Source organism: Ptychodera flava, chromosome 11, assembly GCF_041260155.1.
Source record: "Ptychodera flava strain L36383 chromosome 11, AS_Pfla_20210202, whole genome shotgun sequence".
NCBI lineage: Eukaryota > Metazoa > Hemichordata > Enteropneusta > Ptychoderidae > Ptychodera > Ptychodera flava.
This window is the reverse complement of record NC_091938.1, coordinates 41886841-41909100: the sequence shown is the minus strand read 5'-3', so window position 1 is coordinate 41909100 and position 22260 is coordinate 41886841. Positions and strand designations below refer to the sequence as shown.

The 22260-nt window shown below is 35.1% G+C and overlaps 1 protein-coding gene across 2 annotated transcripts; it reads left to right on the top strand.

The window, feature by feature from the left end:
• The first annotated feature begins 532 nt into the window (after positions 1-532).
• LOC139144302 (kynurenine 3-monooxygenase-like) lies at positions 533-22237 on the top strand. 2 transcript variants are annotated; one of them, XM_070714993.1, is made up of 14 exons: positions 533-620; positions 1674-1821; positions 7892-7961; positions 8989-9086; positions 9664-9753; positions 9971-10019; positions 11789-11876; positions 12747-12918; positions 13655-13906; positions 16079-16168; positions 16372-16429; positions 17126-17208; positions 18183-18344; positions 18663-22237. In XM_070714993.1, the coding sequence occupies exons 3-14, from the start codon at positions 7898-7900 to the stop codon at positions 18780-18782; spliced, it is 1326 nt and encodes a 441-aa protein (XP_070571094.1). In that variant the 5' UTR covers positions 533-620; positions 1674-1821; positions 7892-7897; the 3' UTR covers positions 18783-22237. The 2 variants fall into 2 exon arrangements, with proteins under 2 accessions (XP_070571094.1, XP_070571093.1); XM_070714992.1 differs by lacking the exons at positions 533-620; positions 1674-1821 and adding an exon at positions 3338-3469.
• The last annotated feature ends 23 nt before the right edge of the window (positions 22238-22260 follow it).

The following is a 22260-nucleotide window of genomic DNA, read 5'->3' as shown; positions in this document are numbered from 1 at the left end:
AAGTCCTTATTTGTGATATTACCATGGATAATAATTAACGAATGACACCTGACACTTCCTGTGTTTACTCCGTCCCTATGGCAACTAATGACGTATTTGCCTGATATCTGCGTTGGTCTTATTCCTAATACAGCAAACAAGAATACAGCAAACAGCAACACAGCAAAGAGCGAAAGATCTGAGTTCGCTTCCTTCGAAACTTTTCGATATGTTCTCATACATCATATATATCCCTAGATACTGAAAAATGCAAAGGCAGGCAAGTAAGCTGAATGGCCAGAATGATTTACTGATGAGGTGATGTATTTGGAACGCATTTAGGCCTATCGATGCCAAAACAATTGTGTTAGAGCCTTCGTCTAGGTATTGTGCGGTCATTACTTCAGAGAAAAGAAAAACCAATCTTTCACTTTCGGTACGATCAGCGTCATGGGTAAAAACTACCATCGTTCAAATTACACCAACCAATTCCCTTTGGCTTATCAAATGTCAATAAAAGCACATCCTTTAAATGTCATTAAAATGTCAGTACAAACTATTAGCAATGACACTTGACCTGTTAGTCCACAATGCCATTATGTAGGGTACCTTTACTAGTCGATCTCAAGACACCGTATACGGTAAGTACAGTGAATGTGTAAACATACTTTTCTTAGTATTTTGAACAATTTGAAAAGCATACCATTCCACCACTCCCAACTAAATTTTCCCCATAAGGCCAAAGTAATGAAATTCTTTGTATTTCGTCCGCGCCCGCTTAGGTTTTTAAGGTTTTCATGAAAAACACACACAGTGTATTTGAGTAGAAAATTTTAGGACATAGCCGCTTAGATTTTCTGAACTAAAAATGTTGTTACAATTTTTTATTTGCTGCAATCAAATTACATTGTGTTAATTTTCTTGTGTGTGTTTTTCAGCCGCTTAGGTGCGTACCTTTTCCCGTTTTGAGTGGACGCAAAACGAAGAATTTCATTACTTTGGCCTAATAAGAAGAAACTTCTATTCTTCTTTGCCCAACTCCTCTGTGAGAGGTATTCATGACATTGACTTCAAAGATCAGTTTGACTCTGCATCACCACATTTTAAAGGATGGCGAAACATTTGCCCTACAGACAATAGCATCCTACCCTCTGCTAACCCACTAAGCAAGCTACTCGTATTAATTAAAAAATACTTGGCCCGCTAATACCAAGGCGGCTGTCGGCCAGTCTTCGAAGGCACATCTTCGCTCGCCAAGGTTTCTTGTCCGGATGGCTCGATGCTCCTCGAAACCAGATAGTGCGAGATTATAGTCGGACTAACGACTCGTGCGAACGGACGATGGCAAAGGCACCGCTTGCGAATACTCTTCATCCAACCTGTTTCTTTGTTCTGCGCATACTTATTGCTCTGGTTTACTTTGGATGTTCTTTCGGTGGATATGAAAGATGAAAGTCATCAAGTAACAATGGAGTCATTGTGATCGATGTTTTCAAAACTGCATCCGCTGATATGGCAACAGGATAAGAGGATGCCAAGGGCGATGTGTGTGATTAGACCGATACGATAACCACAGTATAGAGTATTCAAAATGTTGTGACCAAACTACCTAGCGTGTTCTATGCAGTATATCTCCTATCATATTGTCTTTTTACGTCATCAGCAGGACAAAACGCTATTTGTTTATTTACCAGAATTACCATCATGGAGGACAACTCAGTGATATCGATATTGGACTGAAAAGGTTTTTACAAGGTCAAGTTTGCTGACCAGTGGAAGTTAAATCGCTTATGACATTTCTCTGGATTATGACGCCCGGACAGAAATTATCCTGACATCAAGGTAACGTAAAGTGGGTCATTAAGGGCCTTGACTCAGCTTAAGTGGACAGAGGGCTAGTGTTTTGTCAAACACTTGATGCATGAAACATACCGACGCTCCTCCGGTTGTTTGTACGAAAATGCGGACCATCTCCCTTTTCCTTGACAAGTGACACTCCCCTACGCCAAATAATTTGCATTTCGATAGGTAATCTGATAGTTTTTACTCGTTAACAAGAGAAAACCAATGTGTCAATCATTTTCCTTGTTGACGCAGTCTGTACATGTATGTGATGATGATAATGATGATGAGGAGGAGAAGAAGAAGAAGAAAAGGCAGGGGATGAAGATGATGAGGAGGAGGATCGTAATGCTAAATAGTATGTTGGTGACAGTGATAACAATGGTAGGAGTGGTGATGTTGATAAAGTTAATGGTGATATTTATGATAGCGGTAGCATGTGATAGAGACTACTAAACTTTCTTGTTGACTTATTACTGTAACATTGGTAGAGACTGCTGAACTTTCTTGTTTTGGTTTGGTTTGTTTTGTTGACTAATTGCTGTAAAATTAATAGAGACTGATCCAGAACTTTACTATTTGCTCTTTTTCAATATTTGCCGTAGCAGTGATAGACTGATTCACTACTTTGTTGTTTTCGTTAAATAAAACATTAATGTTTTGTGTTTTTAACTGTTGTGAAGAGAAAGTATTTTACAATACAATTACAGTTAAAATTACAGTACCCTATTTATACAGTCTTGTGGATATTTCATCCGCATGATAAAAGTTCTGTAAGCAAGTTTTCATGTTCTTCATATTCCAGGTATAGAGTATACCTGAGCATACGCGTGACCCAAGTACACGAAACTTGATCATGAGTTTGAAATGTTTTCATTCTGAGCAGCCATCCCTTAACACACACTTTGGAGGTCGACACTTTGCGGACAGTTTCTTACTTTACTTGGGGTTTCACTTCTTTCCTATCAGCAATGAAATATTTGATGTTTTGTATATTCTATAAAAATTCAGTAAAAGTTAGCGAAGACGAGAAAAGTTTGATGAATACTTAGTTTTGCAACATGTGTGAGAAAGTTTAGCAGTAAGTCGTATCACCAAGCAAGATCCTCAGATCTAGACGGTTAATCAGAACGGTGTGTCAACTTACAGTCTCCGCAAAGGTGTTAACTCTACTGCAGAATTTTAATGAAAGTGAAAGAGAAACTTTTCTATCATCTGATTAGTTTCACTTTATGAAGTATTCTGTACATTCTGTATTTCTCATTTCTATATTCCTTCAGCGAAAATTGGCATGATGTAGCTTTGTATATTTAGTTAATCGGGGTCTTTCTATTACTCATGGCAGGTGGGTACGTCCCTAACCAAATCGAAAGACGGGTTAGAAGTATGAATCTACGGGGTATGACGTTATAATTCACATTAATTATGTGTGACTGCACTTCGTCAAGTATGCAGTACTCTTTTGGACATGACTTCACGGTTTCTCTTCGTCAGAATTTGCATAACTATACACATGACAATATAAATGTGAATAAATCGACCACTCGCAACAGTGTTTCAGAGCTTCTGCAGAGAAAACTGCCAACTGAAATGTAGTTCAAACATGACATCGGTAAAAGAGCAGTATGTCATTGTTGGCGCAGGTCCGGTAAGTGCCTTCAGTATCTCTTTGCGCCTTTTTCAAGTACAAATTTAATCTTCTTATGGGGTGAAATGATGAATTTGTGATACAGGGTCACACACAAACTTAATCTTTCTCTTTCAGACCCATTTCGTAAATTGTGAAAATCATACACTGTATTATGCTAATGTCAGCGATTATTGGTGACGTCGGTTGTGTTTCTGAGCTGCCGCACAGCATTGCTCGCTGCTGACTTCGCAATTTACTCCACAATATTGCAAACAGAAAGAACGGAGTAGTTTTAATGCTCCTTCAATAGTTTTTGCCACCATATCGCAATAACGAGAAGGATGTAGAAAACAGAAAAGACATAACTTAGAGGTAAATACTTGATGTGAAATTTTAATTTTTACCGGATTTCATTCGAAAGACAGGTTGTCAGTAATACTTAAAATTCAACAGAATTCAGGCGCACGACTATTAGGTTTCGCTAAAGGTAGTATGCGCCTCGAATATGAAAGGCTTAAACTTTTGCTCAAACTTTCCTCAAGGAATATATTTCAACCATTCTCTTTCAAAATCACGAATAAAAATAGGGGCAAATTGTGGAACTAGCGAGCGACACAAATTACCCAAAATTTACCATGGCCGCCATCCCCGTGTTAACTCTCCGAGGAAAAAATAAAACTTTCTAGTTTCGAAAAACTAAGACTGTGAACGATTTCCATACTCCAATAGCTTTAGAATGAATCCCCAAAAGTGGTAGACCAGAAAAGAATTGTAAAAGTTTGAGCGTCCAAATATATGTCCCTGATGTAGGTTTTACCATTGGAATACGTACATTACGGCAATATAGGCGTCAGACTATGAATGCCGGTCACTTCGGATTACAAATACCAAAACTTGACTTTTGTTAATTTCTTGTTTGCTTAAATACCCCGACCGTTTATTCACGATTAAAGAAGAGATGAGGTAAAACTTACCTGAAGCGAAATATAAGATTTGTTTGAAATACAATTTCTAATCGTTTCACTTTCATTTCAGTTACCCTTATGCATAAAGTTTAACGTATCCATGTAAAACTTCTCGTACAATGGCTGCATGAGTATACCTGTTCGGGCGACAATACAATTGGCTTGGAGCCCGAGGCCTACACATGCAATAATATAGATATTCCCTGATTTATTGAGAAATCTGAGCAATTCTTTAGCGAACTGTTTCGGCCAATATAGTTTATAACAATTTCGCTTATTTATTGACAACAGCAATCTAAATCATTTTGTATCCGATGGAAGCAAATGACTATCGATTTTACTTGTGGTTCATAGTTTCATGGTAGTTCTGGATAACAATCTGGCACGACGAAAATAATTCTGAATCATTTTTCATTTTTATCAATCTGGCACCAAGCTGTGACTGTCTGGTTTGTCATAAAGTGAAATGAGTTTTGTCAATAGCTTTCGACAATATTATGCGTCCTTGGTCATTGGTTGTAGCCATGAATGTGAGAAATGTAACTCACAAAAACATACTCAATGGAACTCTAGCTTATAAACTTCGACTAGGTAATGTCAGTGTCGAAATTCCCCAACGAAAATATGTTAAGTACCAACATATAAGCTTACGAGTGCTAAATTCGTACTCAACGTGAACTACCCTAACAAGAATACATACCGACTGATTAGTACTCAACTATGTATCATCATAAGCTTACAAGCTCCTGTCTAGTTGCTGCTGTAATTGTTGTTGTTTGTTTGTTTGTTTGTTTGTTTGTTCACGTAAATGCAAAAGGTACGTCCGTTTGTTTGACAATGACAATTGGTTACCCCACTACTGTCTGTGGTTACAATTATGCTTCATTTACACAGATTCAAAATTTAATATTTATAGCGAAGTCTGTAGTAGCAGAGTAAAATGGCCGTACAACTACAGTGTAAACAGTACTACTTCCACATATTTCATGGTACACTGTCACCTCTATAAATAAAATTCTTAGTATAGTTGTGAACGTCAATGTCCCGGGGATTTCCAATGTCCAGAGTTGCTGCAACGCAGTACTTTATAAGAACCCTCTTCATGGAATATGTAACAAAGCGTTTAGGTTTGACCTTGACAAAATATGTAACTCTCCCAAAATGACCAACCAAATGTTTACGCGGCTTTGTAAAACACTTTCGGGAAACACAGGTACTTTTCTTGAATAAAATATCATCTCGCTATCTAGGTTGCTAGATAAGCTCTACTCAGTACCAGGAAGACAGCCTATGAGTAATGCCTATGAGTCACCTAATATTATGTACTCCACATCTGCGACCTACGTTGGCAGCCAGAATGTAGTATGTATTTATGAAAACATATATGAAAATGGAAAGCAGTACTATAAATATCAGGCCAGTTTAACACAAATTTTCACAGACCGCGATTTATACAGATCTAGTAAATGAAATAGAAAGGTGATGCAGTTTTGAAACTGATAACAAACATGGCAAGTTTTACTTTCGATTTCGACTAATCGAGTTTTCCTAATATTGTACTGGAATTACCCTCGATATACCTAGCCATTATAATGAGGGGATGGCATTAGCCATTATTTAATGACAGCCAATGCTAATGCAGACTCTCTAATTAAGAAATATAATAGACAGTTTTGGAAACGTGTTGGAGGCTCTATAATGTCTTCATATCTCTCATCTTCCGTTGGGACTGTAATGGTCATACAGAGATTGCACAGATGTGGCGTGACCGCTTCTCAGGGTTTTTGTCATCGTTCACTAACAACAGGAACGAGTCATTTGTACAGGATACTATAGTATTTGATCATCATATGACCGTTACACCTGCTGAAATAATACATGTCCATGACAAGCTTACTGTTGGCAAGGCTGTGGGACCTGACGATATTACTTCAGAGCATATGAAATATGCACATTACCGTTTATCTATCTTGTTATCGATCTTGTTCTCTCCATTTCGTGTTCACGGTTTTGATTCCACTCGTGAAAGACAAAAAACGGTGATGTTACTAACTCCAAGAATTACTAACCAATAAAATTTTGCAATAACTACTTCCATCTCCAAACTGTACGAAATAATTATCTTTAAAAGATGTACGCATTTTCTCAGCCCCAGTGATCATCAGTTTGATTTTAAAGAAAACCACAGAACTGATATGTGTATCTTTATTTTGAAAGAGGTCATTGGTTGTTTTCTAGCTGGAAAATGTGTTAATCATCTCACGTATGCAGACGATATTGTCCTTATATGTCCCTCTGAGTCAGTTAAGGGTCTTAATATGTTAATTAAAAAGTGTTGTAGTTATGCTACTGTCCACAATATTATCTTTAATACTAAGAAATCGAAGTATTTGTTTGTAAAACCACCAAGGTACAAAATTTTACATTTACCTCACATGTTTGTCAGTGATACGGTGTTGAAATTTGTTGAGAAAGTAAACATAAGTATTTGGGAGTCATCGTCAACCATTTTAAAAATAACAATGACGACATAATGCGCCAAATGAGATCGCTGTATTAACAGGCGAATTCACTTATTCGTAAATTTCATAGCTGCTTATCTCTGGTCAAAAGTAGGCTTTCCCAAACTTTCTGTTCTTCGATGTACTGTTCCCATTTATGGAGTGTTTCCTCCAAAAGATGTATATAGTGACATTCGTGTTGCTTATAATAATAGTTGTAGAATTCTTTTGAAACGATTGAGCACAAGTGAAACATTTGAGTGTAATCACATTTTGACCTTTGACAGTAAACAACGTGCAGCAAGGGCTGTTTGTTTTTATCTTAGATTGAATAGAAGTACGAACACTATAGTCTACTCAGCTTTTCCTGATTTCAGGGAGTAGATGGTGGAAATATTTTATGATATATTGTTTATTAGGCTTTACTTTTGTTTATAGAGGCTCTGTATTGTATTGTCGAGCCTTTTTTATAGGTGCACATAGTTTTTTATTTTCTTTGTCATTGACTGTTTCTATTTCTAGTTAGAATATTTCTATGAGCATTTTATAACTATGCAAGGGGCCTTTGAATGAAATCCACAGCTTTGTCAATCAGACAACTGCAACGGTTATTTAAGGTTGCAGAATATCATGTGATTACTGTCCATACTAATAATCTTCTTCGTCTTCAAATCTATGAAATCTTTTGCCTCAAAGTAATAATTGTTACTCATGACGATCTCACGTCACAAGAAGTGATATTTTGAATAGTGCTTCTAATAATTTATTTAAATAAAATCTGAATTCCCAAACAAATGAGAGCTGATTTCTTAAAATAATATAGGCAATCCATTTTGTGATTCAAACGTAGCCTATCAACTTTTGTTCATCTATTTCACTTGACATGAAAGTTAATGCCTTCGTTTGGCCGACGACTACAGACTATGATGAATGCAATTTAACTCCAAACTTTGTTGTCTTGACCATTGTAACAGGTTGGAATGTACATGGCATGTCTTCTTTCTAAAGAGGGATACGAAGTTGTTGTTTTTGAACAAAGAGAAGGTGAGATCTTCACGACCTTACACTTGTGACATCACTTTTCTCATCCTATGACTTTTTTTAACCTTGTCCTTTTTCGCGGATACATAAGCGGCAATTTCTTTTAAAACACCTTTTTACAGAATGCAACCAAAATATAAGGATAGACCACAGGGGCTCATAAGTGCCTATTTAAGTCAATATTACAGCGTTTTTCTTTCTTTTTCAATGTTACAAATAAAGCTGAAGAGCACAACATTTGTGTAGCTGTCTTTTGTGTAGCTTGTATTGGCATGTATAGTGCGCCCTCAATGGGGAATGTGATCATATATAAATACGACCTTTAGTTCCGTGACCTCTAGCCAATTCCTCTGGCCATGCCTTCTGGCCACCTGTACAGACGTCGCTGTGGTTACTGTACTATAATTAGTACAGTAAGCATAGCGAGGGCAGGGCAGGAAGTAGGCATGGCATGGCTAGAGCCGGGCCTAGAGGTCACGGAACTAAAGGTCACATTTACGAGGACGCACTATACATGCCAATACACGCTACAGAAAAGACAGCTACACAAGTGTTGTGCTCTTCAGCTGGATTATTTGTAACATTGAAAAAGAAAGAAAAACGCTGTAATATTGACTTAAATAGGCACTTATGAGGCCCTGTGGATAGACAGACGGTTTGATTTATGTGTAAGCAATAGCATCGATATAAAATGTTTGCTCAAGACGAGAAATAAATAGTTCTGGATGAGAGCTCCACCGAGTGAATGGAAATACTAAACGCCTAACTGCCAGACGGTTATCTATGGGACAGGGGTTTGTTAATGAAGAATAGGGAAGACCATGATGAGGAGTCTGTTAGCGGAGACATCTCCAGATGATCATGTAAATGATAACAACAAATTTGACATTTTAATTACTGACATTATTTCATTTAAACACCTAGTACATATGTGAAACACTTTGATAAAAACTTTGATAGAGACGAGCTCCTCAAACCAAATCACAATTAACTGTGCCACTTACTTCCTTTTCTCTTTTGTTTATCAAAGATATGAGAGGAACTGAATTGCAGCATGGCAGAAGTATAAATTTAAGTTTATCAACAAGAGGAATAGAAGCATTAATGAAGATTAATGCGGAAACACAGGTAAACTTTATCATTAATAACCTTACCTAATACCGGCATCACATGCAGCAAATCACACGGAAAAAGGCATTTGTCGTCTATAAGCAAGGTATTTTAATAGTTATGAAATATTATTTATAAAATCAAATCTGTATTCGAACACGGTTGGGCTTCCTTTTCGTTCTGTATTACTTAAAAAATCACTACACGGGTCGAGTACCATAAGTTACTTCCTCTCTGCAGTACATGGCAAAGTTGATCATACTTGACCCGCCAATGGCCCCCTAAATACACATACCACTGCATATTGGCCGCGTCGTAAAGCTGTGTCAAGTGTGATAGGTGTTCAGTGACATTTTATAAGTATTTGCAAGGGATTTTTTATAACATCCGAAACCATTTTGCTGATTGACAATTCAAATCACTTTAGTTTTGATATCATCTTTCGTATACCATTCAGTTATGAAAAAAACCCAAAACAAAACAGAGTAAAATACTAATATGTAGTGTGTGCACCTTACAGCAAGTTACATGGAGTTTGATTTTGATTAAATAATGTTAAATAATATAATTTGATTTGATTTGTCTTGGATTATAGGCTGTATCTGAAGGAATGCCGATGTCTGCTAGATTTGTACACAGATGTGATGGAACTACTTACACTATGCAGTACGGAACTAATGGAGAGGTATTGCAATTTCCTTTGAGTAATTTCGAATTATTATATTACCATCACTAAAATTATGAAATATCTAAAAGTGAACATTAATTTAAATAACGCTCCCAGTTCACTTCGACTTGATTCGAGCCTTATCAACATCGAGTGAATTATTTTAGTCAATTATCCCAACGTATACAAAGTAATTTCGTCAAATTTGAGAATGTTTTTTTTTTTTCATTTATAGAGTCTGATCTCAGTTGACAGAAGACAGCTTAATGAATTGCTTCTGAACAGTAAGTTAATACCGTCTTTACTTAATACTGCATCATAGTAACATGGAACCTGACACTTTCATACACTTAGATGTGCACACACCCTACACTCGAATGAGCTCATCACTGTTGCAAAAATGACATCACCATTAACATTTCTTCTTTTGTAAACAAGCACCTTTTTTAATTAAAGAAAGTACTTAACAGAGACACAAATGCCAAATACTAAAATCTAAAACGCTAATACATATCATTGTAGCTCCGCCTCATGAGAAGACAACTCAAAGTCTGCTTGGTTGAAGTTTATGCACCTCAGAGATAGATAAAGGACTCTCAAATTTGTTCAATACTTTTCTGGTCTACTGGTTACAGAGGTTCATTTTAAAGCTCTTGCTGTAGGAAAAAAAATCACCGTCTTTGTTTTCAGAAAATGGAAAATATTATTTTTCCCAGTCGAGTTAACATAGGTATGGGTGGCCATTTTAAATTTCAAATAAATATTTGGTAAATTGTTTTTCTACTCAAAACTTTGCAAGAATAAGGTGAGTCGTGACCCTTGATTTTTATCCTTGATTTGGTAAGATAATATTTGAAAGTTTCATTCAGGAAAGTTTGAGCAAATGTCTTTCACTTTTGACGTCCATACATAGGTAGCTCAGTAAAAATCTAACCCACACAACACACATAGTGTGTGACTGCAGATATGCCCTCTTGAACTACTTGGATAACACAGAGGACGGAAACGAATTTTGAAGTGCTAAGTGTGGAATGGTTACCACAATGTCATCTAGATAATAAAATGCGAAAACATATTTTTTCAATAAAAGAATGAGTTCTATTTCACTTTTAATCAATGGTCGAATTATTCCTGTATAACATGTTTGATCAAAACTATTAAACTGTCACAGCCATACTATACCCACCTCAAGCTTACTATCTACACAGCCAATATACTATACCCAACTCAAGCTTACTATCTACACAGCCAATATACTATACCCACCTCAAGCTTACTATCTACACAGCCAATATACTATACCCAACTCAAGCTTACTATCTACACAGCCAATATACTATACCCAACTCAAGCTTACTATCTACACAGACTTATTTATGTAATGGTGCACCTGTAGAATACAGGACCCATGTCATGTCATTCCAAAGCAATATGGCTGAACACTAAGGGATGTCATTGGGCAATGGGAAACTAGAAAATTGATGTCTGGAATGTGGAAAAAAATATTTTATGCTTGAAGTAAACTCTGGATAAGGAGAACACTAACTGTAATGCAATGTATTCTGCAGGAAATTAATTGTGGCACTTTTGTTGTAAACTTTAAGAATGCAGAAACTTTAATAATCATCATATATGGCAGTTTGTTTCAATACAAATCACCATATATGGCAGTTTGTTTCAATACAAATCACCATATATGGCAGTTTGTTTCAATACAAATCACCATATATGGCAGTTTGTTTCAATACAAATCACCATATGTGGCAGTTTGTTTCAATACAAATCACCATATACGGCAGTTTGTTTCAATACAAATCACTCAATGAATACAGCTTCATGTTTCAACATTGCATCACAGTGGAATTCCTCAATGCCAATTTACACATCTCTTTACGTTCAAAAGTACAAGGTTAGACAGTTTTTGGATTTGCACTGCGCTAAATAGACATTAACAGATACTAGATTGTCTGCTTGTATGCACAAAGTTAATATTTTCCAGTTTTGTAAGAGATTTTAAAAATATTCAATGATTTGATTTTTCATTTTACTTCAGTTGCAGAACAGGAATACGGTGTGAAAGTACACTTCCAGCATAAACTCATCAAATGTGACTTTGAAAATGGTGAAATAGTCTTTGAAAGGTAAACTCTCACTGCACACTGAAAGCATCATATTATACATAGTTATTTGATTTGCTAAATTTATTTCAAAACATGTAGATAATGTTTGGATAAGTGAGAATCTGAACCACGCTTGTTATTAACACAAATTTATTAATACAATATTGAAAAGCGATGAACACTCTCATTAAGCTATCTTTTCATATCAAAATGACTCTGTAAAAATATTTCAATACATTGGAATGGATTGGAATGGATTATTTTAGCATGGCATGATCAGTGTGCATTCACTCTCAAGAGAGTATTGTAGGACAAGTATCAAGTAAAGCAGAGATAAGATACAATTTTTGCCAGTATCATCATAACTGTTTGAATAAATCTGGATAAGGCCATGAAGAAACAGTACTACTGTAATATAGTCATTAATTTTCATGATAAAGCTTAGAATGCAGAAAGTAAGACTGACTGGCAATAGACTATAATAGATCACAAATGACAGTCTAGCAATAACAGACAGTTAGCTATTTGATAAGTACTGCAATATATGATGGAGATTAAGCTAGAAACATCAAATACATTCTTTTTGGGCAATTTTTCAATCTGGGAAATAGGTCTTTTTTATGGACATGAATGATGCATCAACATGAAAATATTTTATTTTATTTATTTGAAAGACTTTGACATTGTATTGCAAAACAGTTTTGCACTAAAAATAGTTTAAAAACAGGGTTTTACATTGTCTTTTATGAATAAAAAATAATTTTGATGACTGATTTGAAGAATCACCTGGAAAAAATCTTTGCCAGCAAAAACTCATTTGTATTAAAAATTATGAGATGTTTAGAAAAACTGAAAATCAAATACACATTTTTATTGGTTGTGGTATTTCAGATCATCAGATGGGACACAGATACCAGTTAAAATCGACATGATCTTTGGTTGTGATGGTGCACATTCAACAGTTAGGAAAGAAATGATGCGTTGTGGAAGATTTGATTATTGTCAAACTTACAGTAAACATGGATACATAGAACTCATCATGCCTGCTAAAGAAGGACACAAGGTAATCATTATGCAGTTTAAGAAAGTGACAGTGTTGGCTGTGTGTTTTTCCTTTGGACCATGCAACTCTGGTAGAAAATATTGTGAGAAAATAGTGAGAAATGGATACTCTCTTGCTTTTTGTGAGAAGCTGCAAGATTTCATCAAACACCATGCTTTGGAGAACATTATAAGAATCATACTTTATTGTTGTAACATCCAATTGTTCTCTCTAATGTGCAACAAGAGATGTTTAGAAAGATATTCTCAGATTGACAGAAATACCATTTCATCATCAATATGATATTTGAAAATCTCGGAGCACGGTACCCAAATCAAATTTGTTCTGTTGTTTGTATTGATATATACCATAGTCCCACACAATATCTTAACAGGGAGTGTTTATTAAAAGCAAGAGTGAAAAAATGTCTTTTTCAAGCTATTTTCTATTGCTGAGTAGTATATCTTTATCTTTTATGTTAAAAAAATGGCTATTCATATTCATAAAGAAACTTGTGCCTTCAAAGAAGCAGTAAGAAAATATAGGTCAGTGTTTTGCCACTTTGATAAGCTCATCAACTTCAAAACCAGGACAAATTCTTTTTTGAACAGACTTCCTGGTTTATTTGTGAAATTTTATCAAATGTGGATGATATGAAGAGTTGGCTGTGCACAAATAGATAACTGTATCTCTTTCATCTTGTGACTCTACTTTTCATCTGATTGATCAAGTTTTGATGCAATTTTTTCCATCAAAGCCTGTCTTGGAAGAAGATTTTCTGCATATCTGGCCGAAGTGTCAATTTATGTTGATTGCTTTACCGAATAAGGACAAGTCATACACTGGAACATTCTTCATACCATTTGAAACATGGGACCAACTGAAGACAAAGGAAGACATTTTGAATTTTTGGGATAACCACTTCAGGGAAACAATACCTTTGATTGGAAAAGACAGGATTGTTGAAGCTGTGATGAATAAGGAACCACTACCATTGATTACAATTAAGGTAATTAATTGTGTTGGTGACTGATCAGTTATTGGGATTTCACAGAAATTAAAAGCTTACAATTATCAAACCTAACAATTGATTGGGTGTCAATTCACAAGAACTTTCAATGAAATTGATGTTGTTGTACTATGTAATGTGAGTTGAATGAGTTTAACAGAGAAGACTTTACTGCAACAACTGTATCATTTGTTTGGATCTATTTTAAAGTGTATTCAATCTCATTGATGAGTACCTTATAAAATCACTTCACAATCACAGCACAGTGTTACCAGATCAAAACAAAGTGTGAGGACACCCAGTGGTACAGAGACCAAAACACTGAGATAGAGAAAACTGTTGTACACTTTCAGCACATTTGTTATGTATGTTTTGAAACTTTCTTTATTTTAACTCTGAAAATAATGAAAAACATAATATTTAAGGGAGTGATCAGTTATCACAGCCGGAGATAGACCGGGAAATTCAAATTTTTGCACTTCCATCAAATAATAGGACCCCGATATCCACTCAAAAATGTTTTGATGATCCAAGGCCCAACCCGGCAATAATAACTCAACACTGCAGCATTCACTAACAGAACAATGCCTGTATATTTAATTCAGTGACGTGCTTTCAAATTTTTCTGGCTACATATACAGGAAGTGTTAAACAAACTGAATGCTGGTCATTTCCAAATAGTCTACTATTCACCCCAATATTCTTTGAGTAGGTCTAACTCTACTAAAAACAAATAAACTAGCTGTTGTATTAAAACTATGACAGTGAATAAGTTAAGTGAAACTGACAAATATCATCTGTGAGATGTCCTTATTTTATTAGACACTAAATAAATCCACAAATTATCAAGTATGATTTGTAAAACAAAATTGTTTGCTTCCTCCTTTGCTTCGACAGAAATACCACTTCTACAATATTTTGCTTCTGTCTGGCCTCATTAACATAATTTTTGAGAAGATGGATTAGTTCATTTCATTTTTTGTAAAGTCAGAATCAAAGCAAATTTCAAATGAATAAATGATAAAAACAGGAATTTTCTTCATAAAATCTCCCATTTGTAAAGTCTGGATTTCACTAGCATCAAGTTGCATCACTAAGACCTACCTTTGTTAACATTGCAGTGCTCTACTTACAGTGATTTGTGAGACACGCCACCACTGCATTGTGATAACTAATAGTATTTATTACAAATGAAAGGAACTTGCGGAAAACTTTGTGTACATACAGGAAAATTCAAACTCTCAAGAAAATGCTACAACTCAAAAATGCTAAAAAAAAGTACATAAACACTACACAATTTGAACACTTCAAAACTTGGCAAGGGCCTCTTCAGTCAGGCAAGCGGAGTGAAAGGTAGGGGCAGTTGATGACCTGAGGCTAAGGTCAGGCGACTGCCCAAAATTGGATCCATCCAGCAAGACCGAAAGTGTGGGAAATAGCAGAATTCCAGAGGAATGGGGGTCAGGATGGAATCCAATGCCGGGGGGTCAGGATGGAATCCAATGCCCTTACCTGAGAGAAGAGGAAAGAGAGCATGGTGGAGAAAGGGTGGAGGTGTGATGGACGACAGCTAGTCTGCACACAGCAAACACTGAAAACTGAATGAATGAAACGTGGCACGAACACAAGATGACTGAGGCTGTGTGTGCCTTGTGCAGAGAAGGAGCTGATAGGCAGATAAAGACTATCTCAAGAGACATGCTACATCTGGTAGCATCTGGACGCTGGAAGGAGCAGTTTGGCGAGTCCACAAAACACATCTGTGACAAAACACAATTTGTTTTGAAGCATTGGCCTTAGATGAACTAGACATATTATCTTAGTCAAGGTATTAGCCAACACTGTCAGGTGTAATTAGCAGTTAAGCAGTAACAATGAGTTGATCATAAAGGAATCAAGTCTGCAAAAGTTGAAAAATTGTTTAGCAGGAGGTAAGACATAGTCTAAACAACACCACCACATATGTCCAAGCACTGTCCAAGTCTTGTCACTTGCTTTCAGGTGTAGTTGTTTTGACTACATTGGACCTGCTGCAAGACAATGTTTCAATTTTGGCAGTGTTGATTTCTCTGTGATCAACTTGAATAACTGCTCAGCTGATAATTACACCTGACAGTGTTAATTGGCAACGCCAACCAATGTAATGTATTATTCTGTTTATGTATATTCTAGTGCAATCGATACCACTTAGGAAATAACTGTGTTCTTCTGGGAGATGCTGCCCATGCCATGTTACCATTCTATGGTCAAGGAGTAAATTGTGTAAGTACCATAGTTATAATCATTATGTCAAAATTTACATATCAATGTTGTATATGTCAAATGCCTATGACTGTCACAGACACACAGTCTACTACAGTATTCTATGCATCAAAGAGCATTGAATCCTCTTTGTATACCGTACTTGTCAGCTTGGATTATTTCTTCTGTGACAAAAAATTAACAGGCATATTTTATTTTGATAGGGTTTTGAAGACTGTGAGATATTTCATGAAATGATGAAAAAATACAACGGAGACTTTTGTAAGTATTAAGCTCTATTTATGACAGTATTAACAAATATGGAGCAAGCAGGTGTCCAGGGTGTCTAATAACATTTACATGTCATATTGCACTTCTCAGAAGAGTTTTGTCAAACTTAAATACATCTCTATATTTGTGTTTGACAAAACTAGTTTTGTCAAACACAAATAAAGAGACTTACTTCCAGAATGAGAATCAACAATGCTCTGTGACCATGCATAGCTGCATGTTCATGCATTATCAAATTTTGACAAAGACAACTCCTTTGATTGTGATCTACTGTGAGTTCATCGCTAAATTGTGATCTACTGTAACATTTCCATAGTCACGGTCAATACAGACACCCAGACCAGACTTTGCTGTAACCATGGCACGGTCCCTTCACAAAAGAGTGGATGCTGTAACTTAGCTAGGCAGGGTTGTATACTGTGCATTAATGGCTAAAACTGTTCGTAATATCAGTAATAAGCTTCAGATGTGTACATTTTAGGGTTGACAAGTCAACATGCAATGGTCGTCTTGATTTGTGATCTAATTGGTACTTTATGTCAAAGTGAATTAAATTTATGTTCGTTATCAACTTCCATTCTTCAGGCGTACACCTCAAATGCATATTTATTTTATTGCCAAATCAGATACTTTATCTTTACATTACTATTTTAATTCAGAATTAACCTTTATGTCTTTTTCCTTTAGCGTTAATTCTACCAGAATTCTCAAGAACCCGTAACCCAGATGCCAAGGCAATTTGTGACTTGTCTGAGATGAATTACCTAGAGGTATGTAACAATAACAATATTATATTATACATTTCCAGTTGCAAAAAATGAGTGATTGTATTTAATTGATAATTATCAATGGGGTTCTAAAGAAGAGAAGTGAGTAAAAATAATTGAGTGATAATGCATATCATGTAGCGAAACACAGTACAGAGTAGAAATAATCATTACATTTAGTTTCTAGTCTGATATCAGTCTTGGACAGTTTTGACAATAAACTTCAAATAGTTGTCATGGTGTCATTTTTATTCTTAGAGCCGTTTTAAAAGAATAGTAAGGTAGACTTTCATTACTTGTGTGAGATTTAGAAACTTCACAGATCAAGTACAATAACCTGATATGTGTTAACATTTTTCCTTCCGTAAATTTGGAATCATATTGCACCTTGCAACTCCAATGATTAATTAAAATTTGTCTTTAAATCCCCTCCTTGATGCAAAATTTTAATAAAGAAAATATTGATTAATCTGTCATAAATCTGTAAGTACCGTATTAGTAAATTATACATGAGTAAGAAGGCAAGGGTTTAATGGTGTGTCGTTGGCATTATTCGTCAATCATGGATTCTTTACAGCCATAGTCATCCATTGTATCTATATGATGGATTTAACACTTTTAAGTGGCTATTTCATAAAGTTATCATTACCGGAAAGCTCCATTTACTTAGGAATACCCTACTTCCCTACTTAGTTATCAGAAGATCAATTTCACAGACCTGCCTTTCCTACAATGGCACCAGCTGGATAAGATAAACATAACAATGGAACATTCACACCTTGGGGGGGATTAAAAGTCTACTGTTTGTCTGAGTTGGTCAGGCAAGGACCCGGGTTTCAGGTACCATGAAAGTTAATGCAGTCTTTCCCTAATGTGTACATGTCTGCCTTTTAATAACAACAATTCAACACATCTCTCCTATACTTGAATGAAAATTTGCTTATTGTGATAGATCTTGCACTTTTTCAATTTCATAGATGAGTTCAAAGGTAAACTGCAAATGGTTCTGCTTCCGCAAAAAAGTTGAACGTTTCCTGCATTTTGTGTTGCCATGGTTTTACATTCCTCTTTACCAAATGGTAGCATTCTCAAGGATTCCATATTCTGATGTGCTCAAGAAGCAACAGAGACAAAACAAAGTAGGTTTTTTTATTACTTATGTAAAGGCATTAGTTCCATCTTTTACATGTAAAACAAAATAAATCAAAACATTTCAGACAATTTTTTCTTCAACTTTTATGTATTTCAAATGTTTTATATTTTAAAACTTTATGAGAAGTGTTCATTGATCTAAAAATTAGCCACAAAAATTCCACTACACAGACTGTAGTGATACATACAATGTCATGTAATGCAATCCTGACTCTATAGAGAGACTTTGCGGTACAATTCTGACTTTACAGAGACTGGTAAAATTTCCTGTGACAGAGCTTTGTATTCTTCCTTTCTATTCACAGATCATTGATGGTATTTTGATGGCGGGATATGGAATAACAGGAGCAGTAGTTATCATTGGATCATTCATAGTATACAAATATGTTAATTCACACCTATGTACAATTACATGCCTAATATGATGATGATGTTGAATTTAGAATACTGACTTGATTTTCTGACAATTTTTCTGTGTGGATGAAAGTAATTAGAATTGGCACTGTTTCTTAGAGTTTTTGGAAAATAACATTGCAGTGACATATGCTTTTTACAATTATTTATGATTTAGTTAGAAAAAGCCTGTTCAAATACAGTGACATAAATTAATGCTGCATGCACTATCGACAAGAGTACATTATGCCGATGAATGGTTGCAAATATGTCAAGCATAAGACAAGTCATCTGATGCTTTGCTATAATGAATACACTATTGATATTTTGTTTACTTTCTGAAATGTGTAAAATTAGGTCAGAGGCCATCAAAGGTCATCCTGTAATTTTGGAACAAATTTTGGACTGTTACCAGTTCATATGAAACAAAAATCAAATGGAAATAAGAAACAAACACCCTTGGCTAGCCTTATTTGACTCGATATATTTGACTTACTATATTGATCAGATGAAGTGAATTGAGTGTTGAAAGAAATTACATGTAGCTTCCACAAGGTGCCGTATGCCACTTAATATCATACCACAGCTATACCTGTTAGAATTCATGAGATTATGAAATGAGGTCAAAGGTCAACAAGGGTCATCAGAAAATTTGAGATCAAAATTTGATCGCAAACTTATCCATATTCAACAAAAAACTTAGGATTATAGCTACGTGCATATCGGATACAATAAATTAAGCATTTGAGGGAGGCGTAGATGCATGACACTGGATCAAAAGTTACACAAGGTCATTCAAAAATTTTGGAACGTATTGTGGTTCTATATTGGTCCATATACAAGAAAATGAAACCTGTAGTGTCATTGGTTGGCCTTATAATAGGGTAGTTGCATAATTCATTTGGTAAATCATTAACTAGAGACACCATACTCATTGATGAATGGGAATGATGCTAACTACATTTTACTTCATAAGTTTGGACTTCACAAATAATTCCAGGGGCAGTGCCTTGTAGCACCTTCAGGTGGCCCACAATTAGGTATGTGCATAATTAATGAGAAGCATCATAAAATACAGATGCAATCATTGTTTTCAAACAGCAATGTTTGTTACTGGCCATTAACCTTGAGTGACTACTTTCCCATCAAATTTCTAACTTTTAGTCTTATTAACCCTTTGCACCCTGACCCCCTGGTACCCTATGACATCATGCAGACATTTTTGTCCGAGCCGGGTTCAAAGGGTTATTAAAGTGGCCTATAATTAGATATGCACATGATTATTGAAGTATATTGAAAATGTAGATTCCACAGTGGATGAGCAAGGTCCTTACTTATTTGAAAATACATAAAGCATTGACACTTTGCAACAATCTTCTCATAGAGTTGTAATGGAGAGCAGAGTCCAAATTGTTTGTAGATACTTAAAAATTCCAAGATGCATGCAAAACCATACAACAGACAGAAATTCTGTTTGCCAACTTGCAAGTACTTTCTTACTGATGACGGCTTGATACAAAATATTTTACAGATCAAGCTGTATTAGATTTTGAGGAGAAGAATTTTGTATATTGGTTCATGGTTTTTGTAGGTTTCTTGCAGATTACAATATGTCTGCCAAATTTGGCAACCAATTGGGATGTTTTCCTAACAAAGTACTCTAAATAATGATGACATGAGCAAAATGTTTGCTCAAATGGCTTTCCAATTCCGTAAAAATGTTTTAAAGAATAAACAGGAATTTTCATAAATTCCAATGAAGTGATCTAAGTCACATAACTGCTTTTAATTTTATGTGCAAACTTTTAAGGGCACTTGGCATAGGCATAAACCAGATTTTGACTTGATTGGCACTGAAGTTCTTCAGAATAAATAAGTTCAAGATGTAAATGTACACCTTTTCAGGCAACAAAGGAATCTTGAATTTGTATTTTTACTTATCACCATCTATTGGCTGAGAAAGCCATTTACAGGATTAAGTAACCAACTACGTAATACAAATATGAATACTTGTAATTTGGTGGGAATTACCACTTGATACCAGTTGATAAACAAGCCCATTCCAAAATTGAACATCAAAAGTCAACACCAACAATATGGTCCTTCATGACCTTAACTTTCGAGTGTTCAAACACAGTCTTTCCACAGTGACCATGGTTCAAACAATTAATGTTGTTGGGTCAACTGTGTGTTCATAATTATCTATTTATGATGTCACTCAAATTCATTGTTTGATATTACAAACCAAAATATTTTTTGATACTGAACAAAGTTAAAGATAATCAAACAATTTGAAGCCTAACTTTGACTTCTGACATTGATATTTGCTGCAAGATATTTGCCAGATATTCCATTGACTTTGATCTGAATTTGTCATTTACAAAATATGTATACTGTAATATAATCTGTATATAATTATCAGATTCTTCTTATCTTGTAAGATATACCATTTTTTGTATGATACATTAGGATTAATTAATAACCTGGTGTCACAATTTCAATATGAAGCAATGCTTTAATCAATGGCAGGCCTAGGTACAAACTACAACATCCAGCATACTTGGTCTCTTTATAAAATGGATGTTAAAATAAATGGATGTTAAAATGTGAAAATTATTAGCTTTGCCAATATTACATTACAGAGTTAGTACATTGGTTGATGGATATTTTTATTCAATCAACAAGTACCCTAAAAGATATTGATGGACAGTTTGTTCAATACGCAAGTACCCAATGAGACGGATATTTTTTGTTTAATAGAAACGTACCCTCTGAGACGTAGACGGACATTTTTGTTCAATGACAAGTACCCTTGGAGACCAACTGATATAAAGGGACAATAGTGCTGTTTTTGGACATTTTACAATGGCTGTATTGTGATAATACAAATTTGTTGGATTTTAATTGTGCTATATTTTATGTTTTCATTTCATGTAAATCTATTTCTGAATGCATTGATTAAAAAAATAAATGAAGTTGAATTCAATGAAAACAACAAGGTAGTTATCAAAATAGTGAATACACAATGTATATCAAATGTTGGGAGAGATTCGCAATTTCACCATATGAAATACACAGGTTCATAGACACAGAAGAACACAGAATTTTGAGCAATACCAGAAAAACATTGTATTATATCAAGCATTCCATATTAAAGGCGAAATGTATTATTGTTCATATTTATCTCAATTACCTGTGAAATATTCATTGTGATGGCACTATTTTTCAGTAACGTGTCAGAACATCGAGATATAATTAGTTAAAAGCCACAATATCTGCAAAGACGTGATAAACCCATCTCAAAATATCCTCAGTTTTCCAAAAGTTTTCAAAGAATAAGACTCATCAAAGACTGAAAAAGTGTATTACACTATTATAAGTGGTGAAAGTGGTATGTAAATTCAAACCTTTTAACATCATTTTAGAATTCCTGCCATTTTCAAAAACTTATCGTGTAACAGAGAAAATAAAGATTACAATGACAAAATGTTGGCCATTCTGTGTTGTGCA